Source organism: Amphibalanus amphitrite, unplaced genomic scaffold (assembly GCF_019059575.1).
Source record: "Amphibalanus amphitrite isolate SeventyFive unplaced genomic scaffold, NRLGWU_Aamphi_draft 001065F_arrow, whole genome shotgun sequence".
NCBI lineage: Eukaryota > Metazoa > Arthropoda > Thecostraca > Balanomorpha > Balanidae > Amphibalanus > Amphibalanus amphitrite.
This window is the reverse complement of record NW_024882559.1, coordinates 208320-228401: the sequence shown is the minus strand read 5'-3', so window position 1 is coordinate 228401 and position 20082 is coordinate 208320. Positions and strand designations below refer to the sequence as shown.

At 47.9% G+C, this 20082-nt stretch overlaps 1 protein-coding gene across 7 annotated transcripts; it reads left to right on the top strand.

Moving 5' to 3' along the window:
* Positions 1-10559: 10559 nt before the first annotated feature.
* LOC122369722 (RNA-splicing ligase RtcB homolog) lies at positions 10560-19168 on the top strand. Of its 7 annotated transcripts, none has more exons than XM_043344648.1 (10): positions 10560-10635; positions 14408-14759; positions 15049-15179; positions 15584-15710; positions 16048-16154; positions 16581-16740; positions 17189-17364; positions 17569-17703; positions 17947-18111; positions 18547-19168. In XM_043344648.1, exons 2-10 carry the CDS (start codon positions 14468-14470, stop codon positions 18772-18774), a joined length of 1521 nt encoding a protein of 506 aa, XP_043200583.1. In that variant the 5' UTR covers positions 10560-10635; positions 14408-14467; the 3' UTR covers positions 18775-19168. The 7 variants fall into 7 exon arrangements, with proteins under 7 accessions (XP_043200583.1, XP_043200589.1, XP_043200586.1 ...); XM_043344654.1 differs by having other exon boundaries at positions 10586-10611; XM_043344651.1 differs by having other exon boundaries at positions 10624-10885.
* Positions 19169-20082: the final 914 nt, after the last annotated feature.

Genomic DNA, 20082 nt, shown 5'->3' with positions numbered 1-20082 from the left:
GCGACTGGTGCCATCAGGTAGATCGCCTGCGGGAGCCCATACCCTGAAATTTTTACGAAGATTGAGCGATTTGTTTAGGCCCCTGTCAAGTTGTACTGATTCGCGGCCAGACTTGCAAAACATAGCCCGGAGAAGGACCGCTCCGGTTGTTTTTCAATAGAAAAACACAATTCTAACGAATAGTGTTTGTCTTTTCAAACAACCTGCGGTTATAGCCCAGCATCTGCGATGCTGGGCTCCGCATCGCGGGACCGCAGGTTGTTTGAGCAAGCACCTCTGTGAACGCAGCAAAAACGCCCGCTGCCAAACGAGAGAACGAGCATTGCACGTGCAGACCGGAGTGGGTGTGCTACAAACTGACGTGCACGGCACCGGTCTATAGCGGTGTGCAAAATTTGAGTGCAATCGGCCCGGCCGTTTTCGAGATCTTGAAGCGGCACCCTTCACGTGCGCACGTGCAAGTTTGGTCCCAATTGTGTTGTGCACGGCACCCTTGTTGCCGGTTTCTAGCGGTGTACCGAATTTGAGCTAAATCGGCCCTGCCATTTTCAAGATCTGGAAGCGACCCCTACACGGCCGCACGTGCAGTTGCACCCCAACCGTGGCACATGAATACACATACTAGCTGACTTGTGCACAGCACCCTACTAACCGGTCTCTAAAGGTGTGCCGAATTTGAATTCAATCGGCCCAGTCCCACCTGAGATCTGGTAGCGTCACCCTGCACGTGCGCACGTGCAACCTGGGGCCCAGCTGACCTGTGCAAGGCACCCTACTGCACGGTCTCTAGCGGTGTGCCAAATCTGAGCACAATCGGCCCGGCCGTTCTCGAGATCTGGAAGCGTCACCCTGCACGTGCGCACGTGCAGCTGCACCCCAACCGTAGCACATGGAAACGCATGGTTCGGTGTGTGCCTACAACCTTGTTAAGTTTCAGCGCAATCAGCCCAGCACTTACCGTGTTATTGTCATAACAACAAAAGTGACACCTCTCCGTTTTACACGTGTCACGTGCAGTAGGGGTCACCCGCATGCATCGTCCATAGTAAAAAACTTGTAAGAAGGGTATAAGCTACCCCACACATAAAACCGCAAGTGTATCGGTCCAGTGGCTGCGGAGATATAAGTCGTACAAAAACGTACCCACGGCGGCCGGACGCTATTTAGCAGTAAATTCATGTCGCATCCTTCTATGAGAGGTATCCCCGTCACCTGTTCGTATACTGTCGGAGCAAAGGCCATAGGTCTGAGCTCAAATCTCGGTAATGTCGTGCTTTTTTACTAAATTTCTCAAAGACGGCACAACATGCAATAACGTTCTATGTAACATTGGAAAGAGCATCAAAAGTTATATATCCTATCAACTTTTTACTTAAATATATCTTTAACGTACAAAGTTATTAAGCAGCAAAGACGCTCCCATTGACTTTACATGTTAAAATTTTTCATTTTTAAACGAGCTTAAAAAGAACAAACGAATTCTGACAGCTTAACGAAGCATAACAACAAGTTCTATGGTCTTTTCTCAACAAGTCCTGAAAGTTTAAACAAAATCGTATCATATAATTTTGTACAATGAGCGAATGAAAAGGTCTCTGCAAAATCGCCAATTGACTTAACATGGGGAGCAAAAAAACTTCAACTTCAAACTCGTGCAACTCAAATTAACGAATTCTGACGGGTATACGACGCACACGGGCGTGTACCTGAATGTGTGGGCCATAAAATGGTGGGCAGCAAACCATACCTTGATCCGCGATTTTTTCCGCTATTCCCGATCGCGCAAAAAGTGTCCAAAACCCCGTTGACTTAACATGGGGAAAATGGAATCGCACGTGCCACGCGCAAAAGAATTCTGAGCGAGTAGCGACTGGTGCCATCAGGTAGATCGCCTGCGGGAGCCCATACCCTGAAATTTTTACGAAGATTGAGCGATTTGTTTAGGCCCCTGTCAAGTTGTACTGATTCGCGGCCAGACTTGCAAAACATAGCCCGGAGAAGGACCGCTCCGGTTGTTTTTCAATAGAAAAACACAATTCTAACGAATAGTGTTTGTCTTTTCAAACAACCTGCGGTTACCAGCATCTGCGATGCCGGGCTCCGCATCGCGGGACCGCAGGTTGTTTGAGCAAGCACCTCTGTACCGCCCGCCGCAAAACGCAAAACCGCAAAACTCGCAAAACGCACGCTCAAAACGCAACGCAAAAGCCGCAAAAAAAACAATCGCCCGCAGGCACAAAACCGCAGAAAAAAAACGCAAAAAAAAAACCGCAAAAACGCCCGTCCGCCGCAAAACGCAAACACCGTAAAAAACGCAAATGCCACCGCCACAAAAAATCGCCCGCATCGCCCGCCGCCAAAGGCAAAACGCCGCGAAACGCGGCCGCCCGCCTAAAACCGCAACACCGCCAATAACGCCCGGCCGCCGGCGACCGCAAAACCCCGCAAAAAACGGCCGCCCGCCGCAAACTACAAAACGCCGCAAAAAACGGCCGCCCGCCGCAAACCGCCGCTAAAACGGCCGCCCGCCGCCAAACGCAAACACCGCAAAACACCCGCATCGCCCGCCCGCCCGCCGCCAAACACAAAAAACGCAAACACCGCCGCAAAAAACGCCCGCAACGCACGCCCGCCCGCCGCCAACCGCAAAACGCCGCAAAAAACGGCCGCCCGCCGCCAAACAAAAACATCGCAAAAAACGCAAAAACGGCCGCCCGCCGCCAAACGCAAACACCGCCGCAAAAACGCCCGCCGTAGGCAAAACGCAAACACTGACTCATTAAGACAAATATGGCGCCCTGCGGCAAATGTGGTGCATTCATATCTACCGTTTAAGCAGCCATCGCTTAATTACAGGGCATCCTAATCGTCCAATTTTCGACAAAATAACGCACATTCTGCACTTTGTGGCAAAAATGGCGCTTTGAGACAAACGTGGCGCACTGCAACAAACGTGCCGCATTCGTTCATGTCGCTTAACAATTCATCAACCCACCAAATTCTAGTCCAATCGGACTTAAACTGACAAAGTTATGTACATTTGAATATTTCACTATAAAATATATCCGCAACGGAGGTGCCCAAATTTGCACGTGTGCCACGTGATCGCCGGTGGTGTAAGCAGGACTTGTCTCCTCACTGATTGCACCATTTCAGTATTCCTGGCTTGTGCTGTTTTCGGTCTCTAGCGGTGTACCAAATTTGAACTAAATCGGCCCGGCCGGTCACGAGATCTGGAAGCATCACCCTGCACGTGCGCACGTGCAGCGGCACCCCTACCGTGGCACATGAAAATGGATCGCCTAGTAGGTGACTACCTCCAAGCCAAGTTTCAGCGCAATCGGCCCAGTAATTACCGAGTTATTGCACTTATTACAAAACTGACACCTCTCCGTTTTACACGTGTCACGTGCAGTAGTGGTCACCCGCATGCATCGTCCATAGTAAAATACTTGTAAGAAGGGTATACCCTACCCCACACAAAAAACCGCAAGTGTATCGGTCCCCTGGTTGCGGAGATATAACTCCTGCAAAAACGTTCCCACGGCGGCCGGCCGCTAATATTTAGCATTAAATCGCATCCTTCAATGGGAGGTATCCCCGTCACCTGTTCGTATACTGTCTGAGCAAGACCATATATAAGTGTGAGCTCAAATCTCGGTAATGTCGTGCTTTTTTACTAAATTTCTCAAAAACGGCACAACGTGCAATAACGTTCTATATATCATTGTAAAGAGCATCAAAAGTTGTATAACCTATAAACTTTTCACTTAAATATATCTTTAACGTAAAAAGTTATTAAGCAGCAAAGACGCTCCCATTGACTTTCCATGTTAAAATTTTTCATTTGTAAACGAGGTTAAAAAGAAGAAACGAATTTGCACAGCTTCAAGAAGCATAACAACATGTTCTATGGTCTTTTCTCAACAAGTCCTGAAAGTTTAAACAAAATCGTATCATATAATTTTGTACAATGAGCGAATGAAAATGTCTCTGCAAAAACGTCCATAGACTTAACATGGGGAGCGAAAAAAGTTCAACTTCAAACTCGTGCAACTCAAGTTAACGAATTCTGACGGGTATACGGCGCACACGGGCGTGTACCTGAATGTGTCGGTCATAAAATGGTGTGCAGCAAACCATACCTTGTTCCGCGATTTTTTCCGCTATTCGCGATCGCGCAAAAAGTGTCCAAAACCCCGTTGACTTAACATGGGGAAAATGGAATCGCACGTGCCACGTGCCACGAGGTTTTAAGCGAGTAGCGACCGGTGCCATCAGGTAGATCGCCCCCAGGAGCCCATATCCTGAACTTTTTACGAAGATTGAGCGATTCGTCTAGGCCCCTACCAAGATGTCTCGATTCGCTGCCAGACTTGCAAAACATAGCCCGGAGAACGACCGCTCCGGTTGTTTTTCAATAGAAAAACACAATTCTAACGAATAGTGTTTGTCTTTTCAAACAACCTGCGGTTACCAGCATCTGCGATGCCGGGCTCCGCATCGCGGGACCGCAGGTTGTTTGAGCAAGCACCTCTGTACCGCCCGCCGCAAAACGCAAAACCGCAAAACTCGCAAAACGCACGCTCAAAACGCAACGCAAAAGCCGCAAAAAAAAAACAATCGCCCGCAGGCACAAAACCGCAGAAAAAAACGCAAAAAAAGCCGCAAAAACGCCCGTCCGCCGCAAAACGCAAACACCGCAAAAAACGCAAATACCACCGCCACAAAAAATCGCCCGCATCGCCCGCCGCCAAAGGCAAAACGCCGCGAAACGCGGCCGCCCGCCTAAAACCGCAACACCGCCAATAACGCCCGGCCGCCGGCGACCGCAAAACCCCGCAAAAAACGGCCGCGCGCCGCAAACTACAAAACGCCGCAAAAAACGGCCGCCCGCCGCAAACCGCCGCTAAAACGGCCGCCCGCCGCCAAACGCAAACACCGCAAAACACCCGCATCGCCCGCCCGCCCGCCGCCAAACACGAAAAAACGCAAAAAAAACGCAAACACCGCCGCAAAAAACGCCCGCAACGCACGCCCGCCCGCCGCCAACCGCAAAACGCCGCAAAAAACGGCCGCCCGCCGCCAAACAAAAACACCGCAAAAAAAACGCAAAAACGGCCGCCCGCCGCCAAACGCAAACACCGAAAAAACACAAACACCGCCGCAAAAACGCCCGCCGTAGGCAAAACGCAAACACTGACGCATTAAGACAAATATGGCGCCCTGCGGCAAATGTGGTGCGTTCATATCTACCGTTTAAGCAGCCATCGCTTAATTACAGCGCATCCTAATCGTCCAATTTTCGACAAAATAACGCACATTCTGCACTTTGTGGCAAAAATGGCGCTTTGAGACAAACGTGGCGCACTGCAACAAACGTGCCGCATTCGTTCATGTCGCTTAACAATTCATCAACCCACCAAATTCTAGTCCAATCGGACTTAAACTGACAAAGTTATGTACATTTGAATATTTCACTATAGAATATATCCGCAACGGAGGTGCCCAAATTTGCACGTGTGCCACGTGATCGCCGGTGGTGTAAGCAGGACTTGTCTCCTCACTGATTGCACCATTTCAGTATTCCTGGCTTGTGCTGTTTTCGGTCTCTAGCGGTGTACCAAATTTGAACTAAATCGGCCCGGCCGGTCACGAGATCTGGAAGCGTCACCCTGCACGTGCGCACGTGCAGCGGCACCCCTACCGTGGCACATGAAAATGGATCGCCTGGTAGGTGACTACCTCCATGCCAAGTTTCAGCGCAATCGGCCCAGTAATTGCCGAGTTATTGCACTTATTACAAAACTGACACCTCTCCGTATTACACGTGTCACGTGCAGTAGGGGTCACCCGCATGCATCGTCCATAGTAAAATACTTCTAAGAAGGGTATACGCTACCCCACACAAAAAACCGCAAGTGTATTGGTCCAGTGGCTGCGGAGATATAAGTCGTACAAAAACGTCCCCACGGCGGCCGGCTGCTAATGTTTAGTATTAAATCGCATCCTTCAATGGGAGGTATCCCTGTCACCTGTTCGTATACTGTCTGAGCCAAGACCATATATAGGTCTGAGCTCAAATCTCGGTAAAGTCGTGCTTTTTTACCAAATTCCTCAAAAACGGCACAACGTGCAATAACGTTCTATATATCATTGGAAAGAGCATCAAAAGTTGTATAACCTATCAACTTTTCACTTAAATATATCTCAACTGTAAAAAGTTATTAAGCAACAAAGACGCTCCCATTGACTTTCCATGTTAAAATTTTTCATTTTTAAACGAGCTTAAAAAGAACAAACGAATTTGCACAGCTTAAAGAAGCATTACAACATGTTCTATGGTCTTTTTTCAACAAGTCCTGGAAGTTTAAACAAAATCGTATCATATAATTTTGTACAATGAGCGAATGAAAATGTCTCTGCAAAAACGCCCATTGACTTAACATGGGGAGCGAAAAAAGTTCAACTTCAAACTCGTGCATCTCAAGTAAACGAATTCTGACGGGTATACGGCGCACACGGGCGTGTACCTGAACGTGTCGGTCATAAAATGGTGTGAAGCAAACCATACCTTGTTCCGCGATTTTTTCCGCTATTCGCGATCGCGCAAAAAGTGTCCAAAACCCCGTTGACTTAACATGGGGAAAATGGAATCGCACGTGCCACGTGCCACGAGGTTTTAAGCGAGTAGCGACCGATGCCATCAGGTAGATCGCCTCCGGGAGCCCATACCCTGAACTTTTTACGAAGATTGAGCGATTCGTCTAGGCCCCTACCAAGATGTCTCGATTCGCTGCCAGACTTGCAAAACATAGCCCGGAGAGCGACCGCTCCGGTTGTTTTTCAATAGAAAAACACAATTCTAACGAATAGTGTTTGTCTTTTCAAACAACCTGCGGTTAGACCAGCATCTGCGATGCCGGGCTCCGCATCGCGGGACCGCAGGTTGTTTGAGCAAGCACCTCTGTACCGCCCGCCGCAAAACGCAAAACCGCAAAACTCGCAAAACGCACGCTCAAAACGCAACGCAAAAGCCGCAAAAAAACAATCGCCCGCAGGCACAAAACCGCAGAAAAAAAAAACGCAAAAAAACCGCAAAAACGCCCGTCCGCCGCAAAACGCAAACACCGCAAAAAACGCAAATGCCACCGCCACAAAAAATCGCCCGCATCGCCCGCCGCCAAAGGCAAAACGCCGCGAAACGCGGCCGCCCGCCTAAAACCGCAACACCGCCAATAACGCCCGGCCGCCGGCGACCGCAAAACCCCGCAAAAAACGGCCGCCCGCCGCAAACTACAAAACGCCGCAAAAAACGGCCGCCCGCCGCAAACCGCCGCTAAAACGGACGCCCGCCGCCAAACGCAAACACCGCAAAACACCCGCATCGCCCGCCCGCCCGCCGCCAAACACAAAAAACGCAAAAAAAGCAAACACCGCCGCAAAAAACGCCCGCAACGCACGCCCGCCCGCCGCCAACCGCAAAACGCCGCAAAAAACGGCCGTCCGCCGCCAAACAAAAACACCGCAAAAAACGCAAAAACGGCCGCCCGCCGCCAAACGCAAACACCGCCGCAAAAACGCCCGCCGTAGGCAAAACGCAAACACTGACTCATTAAGACAAATATGGCGCCCTGCGGCAAATGTGGTGCATTCATATCTACCGTTTAAGCAGCCATCGCTTAATTACAGCGCATCCTAATCGTCCAATTTTCGACAAAATAACGCACATTCTGCACTTTGTGGCAGAATGTGGCGCACTGCACTCAAATGGCGCTTTGAGACAAACGTGGCGCACTGCAACAAACGTGCCGCATTCGTTCATGTCGCTTAACAATTCATCAACCCACCAAATTCTAGTCCAATCGGACTTAAACTGACAAAGTTATGTACATTTGAATATTTCACTATAAAATATATCCGCAACGGAGGTGCCCAAATTTGCACGTGTGCCACGTGATCGCCGGTGGTGTAAGCAGGACTTGTCTCCTCACTGATTGCACCATTTCAGTATTCCTGGCTTGTGCTGTTTTCGGTCTCTAGCGGTGCACCAAAATTGAACTAAATCGGCCCGGCCGGTCACGAGATCTGGAAGCGTCACCCTGCACGTGCGCACGTGCAGCGGCACACCTACCGTGGCACATGAAAATGGATCGCCTGGTAGGTGACTACCTCCATGCCAAGTTTCAGCGCAATCGGCCCAGTAATTACCGAGTTATTGCACTTATTACAAAACTGACACCTCTCCGTATTACACGTGTCACGTGCAGTAGGGGTCACCCGCATGCATCGCCCATAGTAAAATACTTCTAAGAAGGGTATAACGCTACCCCACACAAAAAACCGCAAGTGTATTGGTCCAGTGGCTGCGGAGATATAAGTCGTACAAAAACGTCCCCACGGCGGCCGGCTGCTAATGTTTAGTATTAAATCGCATCCTTTAATGGGAGGTATCCCTGTCACCTGTTCGTATACTGTCTGAGCCAAGACCATATGTAGGTCTGAGCTCAAATCTCGGTAAAGTCGTGCTTTTTTACAAAATTTCTCAAAAACGGCACGACGTGCAATTACGTTCTATATATCATTGGAAAGAGCATCAAAAGTTGTATAACCTATCAACTTTTCACTTAAATATATCTTCAACGTACAAAGTTATTAAGCACCAAAGACGCCCCCATTGACTTTCCAGGTTAAAATTTTTCAATTTTAAACGAGCATAAAAAGAGCAAACGAATTCTGACAGCTTAACGAAGCATAACAACATGTTCTATGGTCGTTTCTCAACAGGTCCTGAAAGTTTAAACAAAATCGTATCATATAATTTTGTACAATGAGCGAATAAAAATGTCTCTGCAAAAACGCCCATTGACTTAACATGGGGAGCGAAAAAAGTTCAACTTCAAACTCGTGCATCTCAAGTTAACGAATTCTGACGGGTATACGGCGCACACGGGCGTGTACCTGAATGTGTCGGTCATAAAATGGTGTGCAGCAAACCATACCTTGTTCCGCGATTTTTTCCGCTATTGGCGATCGCGCAAAAAGTGTCCAAAACCCCGTTGACTTAACATGGGGAAAATGGAATCGCACGTGCCACGTGCCACGAGGTTTTAAGCGAGTAGCGACCGGTGCCATCAGGTAGATCGCCCCCGGGAGCCCATATCCTGAACTTTTTACGAAGATTGAGCGATTCGTCTAGGCCCCTACCAAGATGTCTCGATTCGCTGCCAGACTTGCAAAACATAGCCCGGAGACGGACCGCTCCGGTTGTTTTTCAATAGAAAAACACAATTCTAACGAATAGTGTTTGTCTTTTCAAACAACCTGCGGTTAATTTGAATTCAAACCGGAAGATAAATGTCTCAGAAGTCAGATGTCAACAATATGCACGCATGTTACGTAGATAAGTAGGTACGTTTACGATCTATTTAGAGGCATTGAATATGGTGCCCTCAGGTGACCTCGATGACCTCCAAAGGTCAACTCGGCGATTTCGCCTATCGCAGCAATTTTATAGCCTAGAAAGTACTGGGCTGATCGAGACAAAAACACCACCAGTCGACTTTCTGTAGGTACGATTTCATCATCTGTTTCGAATATGGTGACCTCAGGTGACCTTGTTGACCTTGAAAGGTCAACATGACGTTTTCGCTTATGGAAGCCATTATATAGGTAACCGTGGAAGTACTGCCCTTCTCGAGACAAAAACACCACAGTCGATCCACCGTATGCGATTTCATGAATTGTTTTGAATATTGTGACCTCAGGGGACCTCGGTTGTCGGTGACCTTGAAAGTTAAATGTGACGTTTTCGCCTATGGAAGCCATTCAATAACTCAGACAGAGCGTAGGTATGTACTGATCCGATCGAGACGAAAATGTCGCCAGTCGATTCGCCGTATGCAATTTAATCAGCCATTATAAATATAGTTAGCTGAAGCTCAGGTGACCTCGGCAACCTTGGAGGGTCGGCTTGACGTTTTCGTCTATTGCAACCATTCTTTAGCTCAGGAAGGTCACCTGAGGTCACCATATTCGAAACGGCTGATGAAATCGCATACGGTGAATCGACTGGTGTCATTTTCGCCTCAATCTGCCCTGTACTTTCTGAGTTATAGAATGGCTACAAGAAAATAACCAGACTCAAGTTGACCTTTCAGAGTCACGGAGGTCACCTGAGGTCACAATATTCGAAATGGCCGTTGTTTTGTTGAAATCGCATACGGTGAATCTACTGGTGGTGTTTTCGTCTCGATCAGCCCGACACCTCTTGAGTTATAGGATGGGTTCAATAGACGAGCACGTCAAGTTGACCTTTGAAGGTCACTGAGGTGATGAGGTCATCTGAGGTCACTGTATTTGAAACGGCTAATGAAATCGTATATTCTTATTCGAAAATTCCTACTATTGTTCCAATCGACCCGCTGTTTCCTGAGTTATAGAATGGCTGCAAGGGTGGCGGTCGAGTAGCGCTGTGTTGGCCAATTTTTGTTGAACTGTTGATGCTGCTAGAGAGCGCTATTCTGAACAGGTATTGTCGACAAACCTATACATTCGCCATATTCGTCTGTTCTTTAGCCAGCGGCGGGATCACTGAACTGGCGGGATTCTGTTGATTCTGTTGTTATTTTCCAAGTAAAGTAGACGAATATTACCTAAAAATAAATTAGTTTAAGTTCAAATGACTCTTTAGTGCCCTGGTTCAAATAATTGATATCGTTTGGCATGCACTTTCACCAAACCTATGAGATTCTTGATCATTAAACTGATTTAAGTATTCGGGCTTGATTTCTTTGGCTGGCACGTCACACGTGACTGTACCGGCTGTACCCAATATTCTTCAAGATACGAAGATACCAAGGTTCTTCAAGACTGTACCCACAGTGTATCAGTATATAAATGCTGTACCTCACCCCTTACTCAAAGGAAATAGTTCACTTTTAACATGGGGTCTGAACTGGAATGGTTTCGTATTAGTTACCCTAGGCATTCGTATTAGATCACCCTAGGCAAAGATATTCCATTTCTTATCCCGTAAAAAAGTGCCTTGCTGAAGAATGTGTACCTTGCAGGGTCCATTTCCCTCTTTTAAACTGAACAGTTCTTCGAATACCTATTAAAATATAGAAAATAATCTTTTTCTAAAAAGGTTTTATTTTCTTTGCTGATCATTTTGAGCTTAAAAAATCATAAATCCATTGCAAAAAAACTTATCTCATGAAAGTGAAGTATTCACTTTAAAGATAGGTATTCCATTTGTCATACCAAAATAATCCCTTTACGACACGTAAGAATATTTTCCTTGCAAAGGAATGCCAAGCTTGCAGCCACTTTTGGCAGAGGCCAGTCGTCTTCCTCTCAGCATTCAGTTTGTTTGAGCATACGGCCTTGGTTTGAGCTAGCTCAGTTAGATATGACTGGTCAGTAGTCAATCAATAGGTCAGTCGCACAAACGTCTCCTCGAGAAGCTGAGGTCGTATGGTGTCGGAGGTAAACTTCTCACCTGGATACAGACCTTCCTAGTTGGCCGTCGTCAACGGGTGCTGATTCAGGGCTGCACCTTGGAGTGGGCACCAGTCTCCAGCGGTATCCCCCAAGATTCAGTGTTAGGACCGACGCTGTTCACAATATATGTCAACGACATGCCACTAGAAGTCTCAAGCAATATGAAGATGTTCGCGGATGACACGAAGCTATATAAGCCACTGACAAATCCATCCGAACGTGGTGCTGGTCTGCAGGGTGATCTGGACGCTCTGGCACGATGGTCCTCAAGGTGGCTGCTGCCGTTCAACGCAGGAAAGTGTAAGGTGATGCACATGGGCCAGTGTTCTAAAATTGGATATTGGTTGGGTGTGCCGATGAAGAACAAGAAATCCTAGGATGAGAAAAAAGGAAGTAAATAACTGAAGTATTTTTGCAAAATGGTGTAAATGCCAATTTCTATGCCAACTGATAAACCAGGATTTCATGTCAGGATCTTGACAGGGTGTGAAACAAAAGGATGTGGGTGCATCAACTGTCAAGTGACATGTAAACTGGCTGTTGGGAATACATGAAACTTTTTCAGAGATGAAGTAAAGTCGGTCATTCATATTTTAGGGATGAAAATATTTTCCCCATTAGGTGTGATTTGCCACCAAAAAGTCTGAAAAATGGAACACTGACATGGGCTCAAGAAACCCTGCACACGAATACCGGCTAAACGGGACGCCCATCGCCGTGGTAGACGAAGAAAGGGATCTGGGGATCATAATCGACTCTGAGCTGAAGTTTCACTCCCAAACGGCCGCGGCCGTTTCAAAAGCCTCGCAGCTGCTCGCGGTCATCAAGCGATCCTTCGCTCACATCGATGAGACGACCCTACCCTTGCTCTACAAGGCTCTCGTCCGCCCCTTTCTGGAGTTTGGGAACGCCGTCTGGGGACCGTTCAGCAAAGGAGACCAGAAACGCTTAGAAAAGGTCCAGAGACGCGCCACGCGTATGGTGGAATCCATCAAGCACCTTCCCTACCTCGAGCGTCTGAAGCGTCTCCGACTACCGTCGTTGCTCCACCGCCGCCGCAGGGGAGACATGCTGACGGTCTACCAGCTGTTCCACGGTGGAATCGATGTGCCGCCAACGACCTTCTTCACCAAGAACGAGACCGAGCTGACGAGAGGACACGGATGGAAGCTGCTCAAACCCCGAGCTGTGACTCTCGCCCGACGAAGCAGCTTCAGCGTCCGCATCACCAACGACTGGAACGCTCTACCTGCTGAGGCCGTATCGGCCGAAACACTCTCGACATTCAAGGCACGACTTGACCATCACTGGACCCACCTAATGTATGTCATGCCACAACCTTACGAGTCCTGAATGTCTCCCCAAGTAACTCGGTGAGAACGGGACCTATAGGCCAAGTGGCCTTTTCTATCCCGATGACCTTCAAGGTAAGGTAAGGTAATACATAATCAGGTTCTGCAATCAGCTGCAAACAGTATCTATCAGTGTCTTCCAAAATTGAAAATAGTACCTATGTCCTCTATAAAAATATTTAAGAAAAATATTTTTTCTTGAATTTCGGTGATCATTTTTAGCATGAAAACTGAAAACTGTAGCAAAAAAAAAAAACTGATTTGAGGGAAGTGGTATATTCCCTTTAATCAGTAATAATACAATGAAAGGTCTGCGGTAATAGGAAGGTGCCCATGATAATTAACACTGCCTATTACCATGCACCTAACTTCCCAGTATTTCTTCATTGGCTTGATGTCTGGGCCACTAAGAGAATGATGATTTGCTTGTTGAATGAAATTATATTTCTCAACTCCTTACTTTTGAATTCGTTCTAAAAGAGCAATGGGAATGGATTAAAAAATGTATACAGCATTTAATAACAGTAAATATGCAATGTTGATCCATGAGATTCAACAAAAAATGTTAATTTTTTAATGCATGTGTGTCATGGAATCATTGGGCATTTCTTTACTCTTGAAATGATGAAAATTGCTATGAAAAGTTCTTTGTTTTTTACATATGTTAGTTTAGTGACATGCCTATTATGCATGTGTATTGTGTACCATACAATATACATATCTACCATACTATTGTGTACCATACCATTAATCATACCATGCCTACCTACTTGCAGAACTGAGCTTCCAGTCAAATTTGATCTTAGCAAATAATGACAGTAAGCTGTAGCCTCTTGACGACCTGTACATAACTTGCTAATATTTTCTGAGGGTGTTGGATTTAGAATAATGACTGAAAAATTATAAAAGTTACTTGAGCTCTTTTCTGTGGTGCTTTCTGGAGGCGCTGGAACAGACCCATTATCAGTTGCTGGTAAAGTAATTGGCAGCTGTTTTGAATTTGAGTGCAGCTGTCCAGTAGCTTTTGTCATAACGGGTCACAGGATCCACTTCCACAAAGACACATAAGGACACTGATTGATCAGTAGCACTTAACCAATAAATAAGGCTACAGTGTTGAGCTGTATGCCAATGTGAGGACAAAGTAGTGTTGGGAGGATGTTGGGCATGCCCTTAGTGGCAGGCCATAAGCCTGCTGAGTGCTGACAAAAAGCAGGCTGAAATAACTAGCTGAAAATTATCTGTAGCCTCATGCAAAAGATCACATTATTCACATGACTGATAACATTGACATTTTTATTGAATAGTAAAAGCAGATCATATGACATTGTCCAACTAATTGTCAGAGAAATGGTTTTAATTTACTTCTAATATAAGTCTAATGATAACTGTCTGTTGTTATGTTGCTCAGGAGTGGGCAAAATAAATAAGGAATCAATTAACCTCTCTTTGCCGCTCTACAAAGGCTTTGGTGGCCCGACATTTTGATTTTAGGTACTGATGTTTTCTGCTTGGTGGATTTTTTTTTAAACCAAAATGCCATATTTCAGTTTCTCAGACACGATCGTGTCGTGGTCTTTCATCGGGTCTCGCCGAACTAATTAGCCACGATGGTGGTGCGTTCGTACGACGAGGAGCTTAAGTACTTGGAGCGCCTGACACCGCACAGCTGGCGCATCAAGAAGGGCTTCCAGCCGAACATGAACGTGGAGGGTGTGTTCTACGTGAACTCGCAGCTCGAGCGGCTGATGCTGGATGAGCTGCGCAACTCGTGCCGGCCCGGCGACGTCGGCGGCTTCCTGCCCGGCGTGAAACAGATCGCCAACGTGGCGGCGCTGCCTGGCATCGTGGGACGGTCCGTCGGACTGCCGGACGTGCACGCCGGATACGGGTTCGCCATCGGTGAGTGGGGCCGAGGGATTTTACATTTATTTGATTATATAGGATCTCTGAAATGGACGACATAGCGGAGCCGAGAGTGACTCGGTGTTCAGTGTTCGGTTCTACAGCTATCGCTTTACGGTTGTTGGTATTTACTTTGATTCTTTTGTAGTTTGTTTTGAAAGGTTGGCCGTGCGCGTCCAACGTGCATGAGCTGTGGTGCAGCTTCTGGCTGTCGGCTCGGGATGATTCTGTAAGACTGCCACGCTGTTACCTGATCCTGTTTGTTGAACAAACTTTGTTCTCACAGGCAACATGGCCGCGTTCGACATGTCCAACCCCGAGTCGGTGGTGTCTCCGGGCGGCGTCGGCTTCGACATCAACTGCGGTGTGCGACTGCTGCGCACCAACCTCAGCTACAAGGACGTGCAGCCCATCCAGGTGAGGATGCAGTGAGGGGTTCGGTGCTGGCGGGGATCGGCGTGGCCTCCGGTGATAACCGGCTGATTTTGGTCGGCCTATCGGTGGTGTTGTGTTAATGTGTTATTGAATGAGTAGGTACATGATGTTCTTTTTAGCACTGACGGTCGGTATCTTTTTGCATTTATATTTTATGATAATTATCATTATTATCATTATTTATTAATTATAATTAATAATTTAACGTTTGTTTTGATGTGATTAGACGCTTACCATTGGACGCTTACCATAGCTATCTCCTCACTGAAGGAGATCAGACTGTTAGCACGGGCACCGGCTTGCTGAGAGTGGTCAGGGCCCGGAAACCGTGACAGAGCGCTACCGCCCGTTTTTCGCTCGGTCAGCAGTGTAACGCCTGTTCACAGGAACAACTGGCGCAGAGCATGTTTGACCACATTCCAGTTGGCGTGGGCAGCAAGGGCATCATCCCGATGAACGCCCAGGACTTGGAAGAGGCTCTGGAAATGGGCATGGACTGGTCCCTACGGCAGGGTCAGTAACGCTGTAATATATCACAAGCTGGCTCGAGAATTATCAACTGCAGAGTCTGCTGAGATAATTAGTTTGTCTTATATGACGTGTTCTGATGTGTTAGCTACGTTTTATGAGAGCCACTAATGATTGGTGATTGCTTTAGATCAGATGTTTTACAGCCCATGTTTCAAGAGTATTCTTAGACGATACACCCAATAGGGCTAACATCAGCCCATGAGAAGTAGTTCATTGATCGCTTGCTCCTTTAATGCAGCGACATGTTTCAGAAAAAAATCGGCGTTGTATGTGCTGTTTGCTGTATCTGACTTGGCTGACTGACCGTTGCGTCACACAGGTTACGTATGGGCCGAGGATAAGGAGCATTGTGAGGAGTTTGGGCGGATGCTGAACGCCGATCCGTCCAGAGTCAGCACGCGCGCCAAAAAACGCGGCCTCCCTCAGGTTGGTGCGGTGATCTGGGCTGTTTTTTTATAAAAGCAATCAATTACCTCGTAGGGTTACAAAATATTTAAAGAAAGTGATAAATATTTCTAGAAACTACTCTAACATCAGTCTGCAGTTGTGCAGGCCAGTGTGATGCGGCAACCGTGTCTGCCAAGTCATTGTGTTCGCATGACCGTGTCTGTCTTTGCCCGTCTGTCAGTGTATCCTCTGCTTGCCTTAGCCATTATCGATATAGCGGCAAGAGCTTTTGTCTCTGCAAATATTGCTCCATCTTTTTACCCCAGTTGTCGTCATTGTCAGTCCGCTGGCGGCTGACGGTAACACGACATGACAGTGTCCTGTGACGCCGACTCCCCGTGCGCTGACACTGTTTCCACTCCGACCACTGGTGGTATCTGACGGTGTTCCCCCTCCCGCCCACAGCTCGGCACCCTGGGTGCCGGTAATCACTACGCCGAGATCCAGGTGGTGGACGAGATCTACGACCCGTGGGCGGCCAGCAAGATGGGCGTCGAGTTCAAGGGTCAGGTGTGCGTGATGATCCACAGCGGCAGCCGCGGCTTCGGCCACCAGGTAGCCACCGGTGAGTGGATGAAGAGCTGTGTAGAATTGATCAGATCGTTTCTTATAGAACAAGCATGGTGCTGCACCGGCCCGCCCTGCTGCCTGGCAAGGGACGTACTCGGTTGGTCGGGTCGGGTGCTGCTTTAGATAAGGGCTCTCGATTCCAGACGACGCGATATTACTGACCTCTGCTGAGGACTGGGTGTGATGTGACTTGTCCTGGGCGAGAGATGTAACGGCTAAACATATCTTTCCACGGGACGGCAGTTTGCTCTGCGGTGGCAAACTACGGTTTTCTGGCCCTGCGGTTTTCTCGTCTCCAGAGCGGTATCAGCTGATCTTTAAATAGAACGGCTGTTCTGGCCACCCCACATTAATTCTTGCAAACTACCCTGTTTGACTGAAGACCTATACAAATTTCCCATATGTGAACCTCTGTAGACCTTTGCTGTTATATCTCTCCCCAGATGCGCTGGTTCAGATGGAGAAGGCCATGAAGCGGGACAAGATTGACACCAACGACCGCCAGCTGGCATGCGCGCGTATCAGCTCCAAGGAGGGCCAGGACTACCTCAAAGGCATGTCGTGCGCGGCCAACTTCGCCTGGGTCAACCGCAGCTCCATGACATTCCTCTGCAGACAGGTAGGTCTCGAGATTCCCGGCACGTAACTCTTCCTCTGGTACTCACTGGACCCAGTCGGGGCTTTGAAAACTAGCAACCCCTTTTCTTCTTTAACTTTCCTGTATTGTCTTATTTCCTTTGGTTTGTGCCGTGATGTTTTATACACAATGTGCAGTGTCTTACCCAAATGTTTACTTGGTGTTGACACTTGTCGCTATCACCAGGCGTTCGCGAAGCAGTTCAACATGGCTCCCGACGACCTGGACATGCACGTCATATACGACGTCTCGCACAACATCGCCAAGGTAGAGGAGCACTTCATCGACGGCAAGCAGAAGACGCTGCTCGTACATAGGAAGGTGAGCTGGAGGCCTTAGCGATGTCGGTTCAGGTCTGGATGACGAGCTTTGTGGTGAATATGCTGCCTGAAAGAGCGAGTCAATTATATGATAATTGTGGTATTATTTCGACTTGTTCTGTGTAAACGTGTGGGTATGTGTGTGTTTTACTGACAGTAAGCGAACCCTTTCCATTTGTTTACCGTGGTGACTGATCTCATGCTACTGTCGTACCCCGACTCTAACCGTTCCGTTCTGTCGCAGGGCTCGACGCGGGCGTTCCCGCCCCACCACCCGCTCATCCCAGTTGACTACCAGCTGACTGGCCAGCCGGTGCTGATCGGAGGAACCATGGGCACCTGCAGTTACGTGCTGACGGGCACCGAGCGGGGCATGCTGGAGACTTTCGGATCGACCTGCCACGGCGCGGTGAGTACCGACCGCCTGTGTAATCTCTTTAACAGGTGCTGTCCGAGGGAATACCCAACTGTCAGATAGGAACGGCTCGCCAGGGCGGAGTGTCACAGTTACCTGTGCTTGTGTAGTCTCAACTGCCTGTCTTGGGTGGTCGAGCGACGGGGAGCGCTGCCGTTGTTTCGTTCAGAAAACACTTTTGATCGTCTTGTTCCAAATTATTGGTTTATTTGAATCATGGAACATTGCTAAGGTACATAAGGTGAAGCAGATTAGGTTATTTTAGGTGAGTATCACCTAAAATATATTTCACCTGGTGATATATTTTATATATTTATTTTAGGTGCTTAGGTATTACGGATTTCGTTTTGCCACGCTGTTTTGCTCTTCAGGGGCGTTCGGGCTGAGGCGTCCAGATTCAATACTAACAGCTGCTTTATCCGCCACCAGGGGCGAGCCATGTCTCGGGCCAAGTCGCGTCGCAACCTCGACTACCAGCAGGTGCTCTCCAAAATGAACGACCTGGGCATCTCAGTACGAGTAGCCTCGCCCAAACTCGTCATGGAGGAGGCGCCCGAGTCTTACAAGAACGTCACAGACGTGGTAGACACTTGCCACGCGGCCGGTATTAGTAAAAAGTGCATCAAGCTGAAGCCGATCGCCGTCATTAAGGGCTGATGGCGCAGAGGGCGCTGAGTGCGCTGTTCGGGGCTGTGTTCCACCGGCGGGACGTCTGTCGATGGGCGCCACGGTGGAATACTGCCCAAGTTCTGTGATCGAGACTGGATGCTGGCGCGGGCGCCAACTGTCCCAGGATCTGCAGTGCGGTATATTGTGGCTGCAGTGTGTGTGCTTTGTGTTCTCTCAGCCTTCCATAAGGTTAAAGTCGTCACCATTGGCAACGATGGCCTATTGTGTGGTGTAACCATGGCTCTAGGACACACCGATCTTGATATACCGATGCAACGTACTGTGAAGGTGATAATATTGCACTAATTGTTGTTTTTGTTGTGCTCTTTGGTTCCCGGCATATGCAAACGCTCCTCTATAATACATATACCTCAGAGCGGTCTGTCCTGGTTTTGATTCTGGTTGCTAGGTGGTCACACATGTATTGTCACACATGTATTGGCTCTTTTCACTCAGCTTTTATTAGTGGAAATGAACCAACGGTAGATTTTTTTTTTTTGTACAAACCATATCTTCCAAAGTCAGATCAATGTTTGACGAGTCACCCTCCGATAGATGGATGCATTGAAAACTGCTTTGCGCTTGGCGCTTTTCTGATACGTCCGGGTGCTAATGCCAAACAATGCAGCGTCAGCGGGTCTCGACGAACCGTTTGGCGAATATGGGTGACGATGCTAGCTTAGACGTCCCATGGAGATGCCCTCATGGCTTTGGTGACTGCCGCCGCTTAGAGCTCCTGATGATGCCACGTGTTGCAAGCAGTAACAATGAATTATTGCACCACGGATCGGATATTGGTTTATATATAACTATGTATATTTTTTTGGTGAGCCCCCTATCCCAGCATTGTCCTGTCGTTCCTCTCAACGGTGCTCTCGACTCTCCGGTGTTTTTGTCTGCCTACTTTCTTTACGAAGGCTGATTATGCCGCCGGATATCTTTTTCGTCCCACTTAGAACGGTTTCGTTTTTATATCGGTCGATTCATCTCGTTTAATAGCGCGGGTGTGACAGGTCCGTCCCTATCCGTGACCCATTTATTTGTAAGCTTATAGCTGCGATAGGTCGCTTTTATAACATTGAGGAAAAATCTACCGAAGAGCATTTCGCTTGTTCATGGGTTGACGGAAGGTTGCCCGAGGCTGACAAGCGACTCCGTTGACATTTTCCAGTTCGTCTCATAGGTATGTTGAAATGAAACTGGCTTGGTTATCGGGCTACATTCAGTTATTGCTCCAGCACACGTTCATGGAACATCTATCGGCTATGTCGTTGTCCAGTCCAGCTGACAGTGAAG

Coding starts and splice junctions, on each gene's coding strand:
- LOC122369722 (XM_043344648.1), top strand. CDS start 14,468: ATGGTGGTGCGTTCGTACGACGAGGAGCTTAAGTACTTGGAGCGCCTG. Junction 15,711..16,047: donor GGACTGGTCCCTACGGCAGG/GTCAGTAACGCT, acceptor TGCGTCACACAG/GTTACGTATGGGCCGAGGAT. Junction 17,704..17,946: donor CGCTGCTCGTACATAGGAAG/GTGAGCTGGAGG, acceptor GTTCTGTCGCAG/GGCTCGACGCGGGCGTTCCC.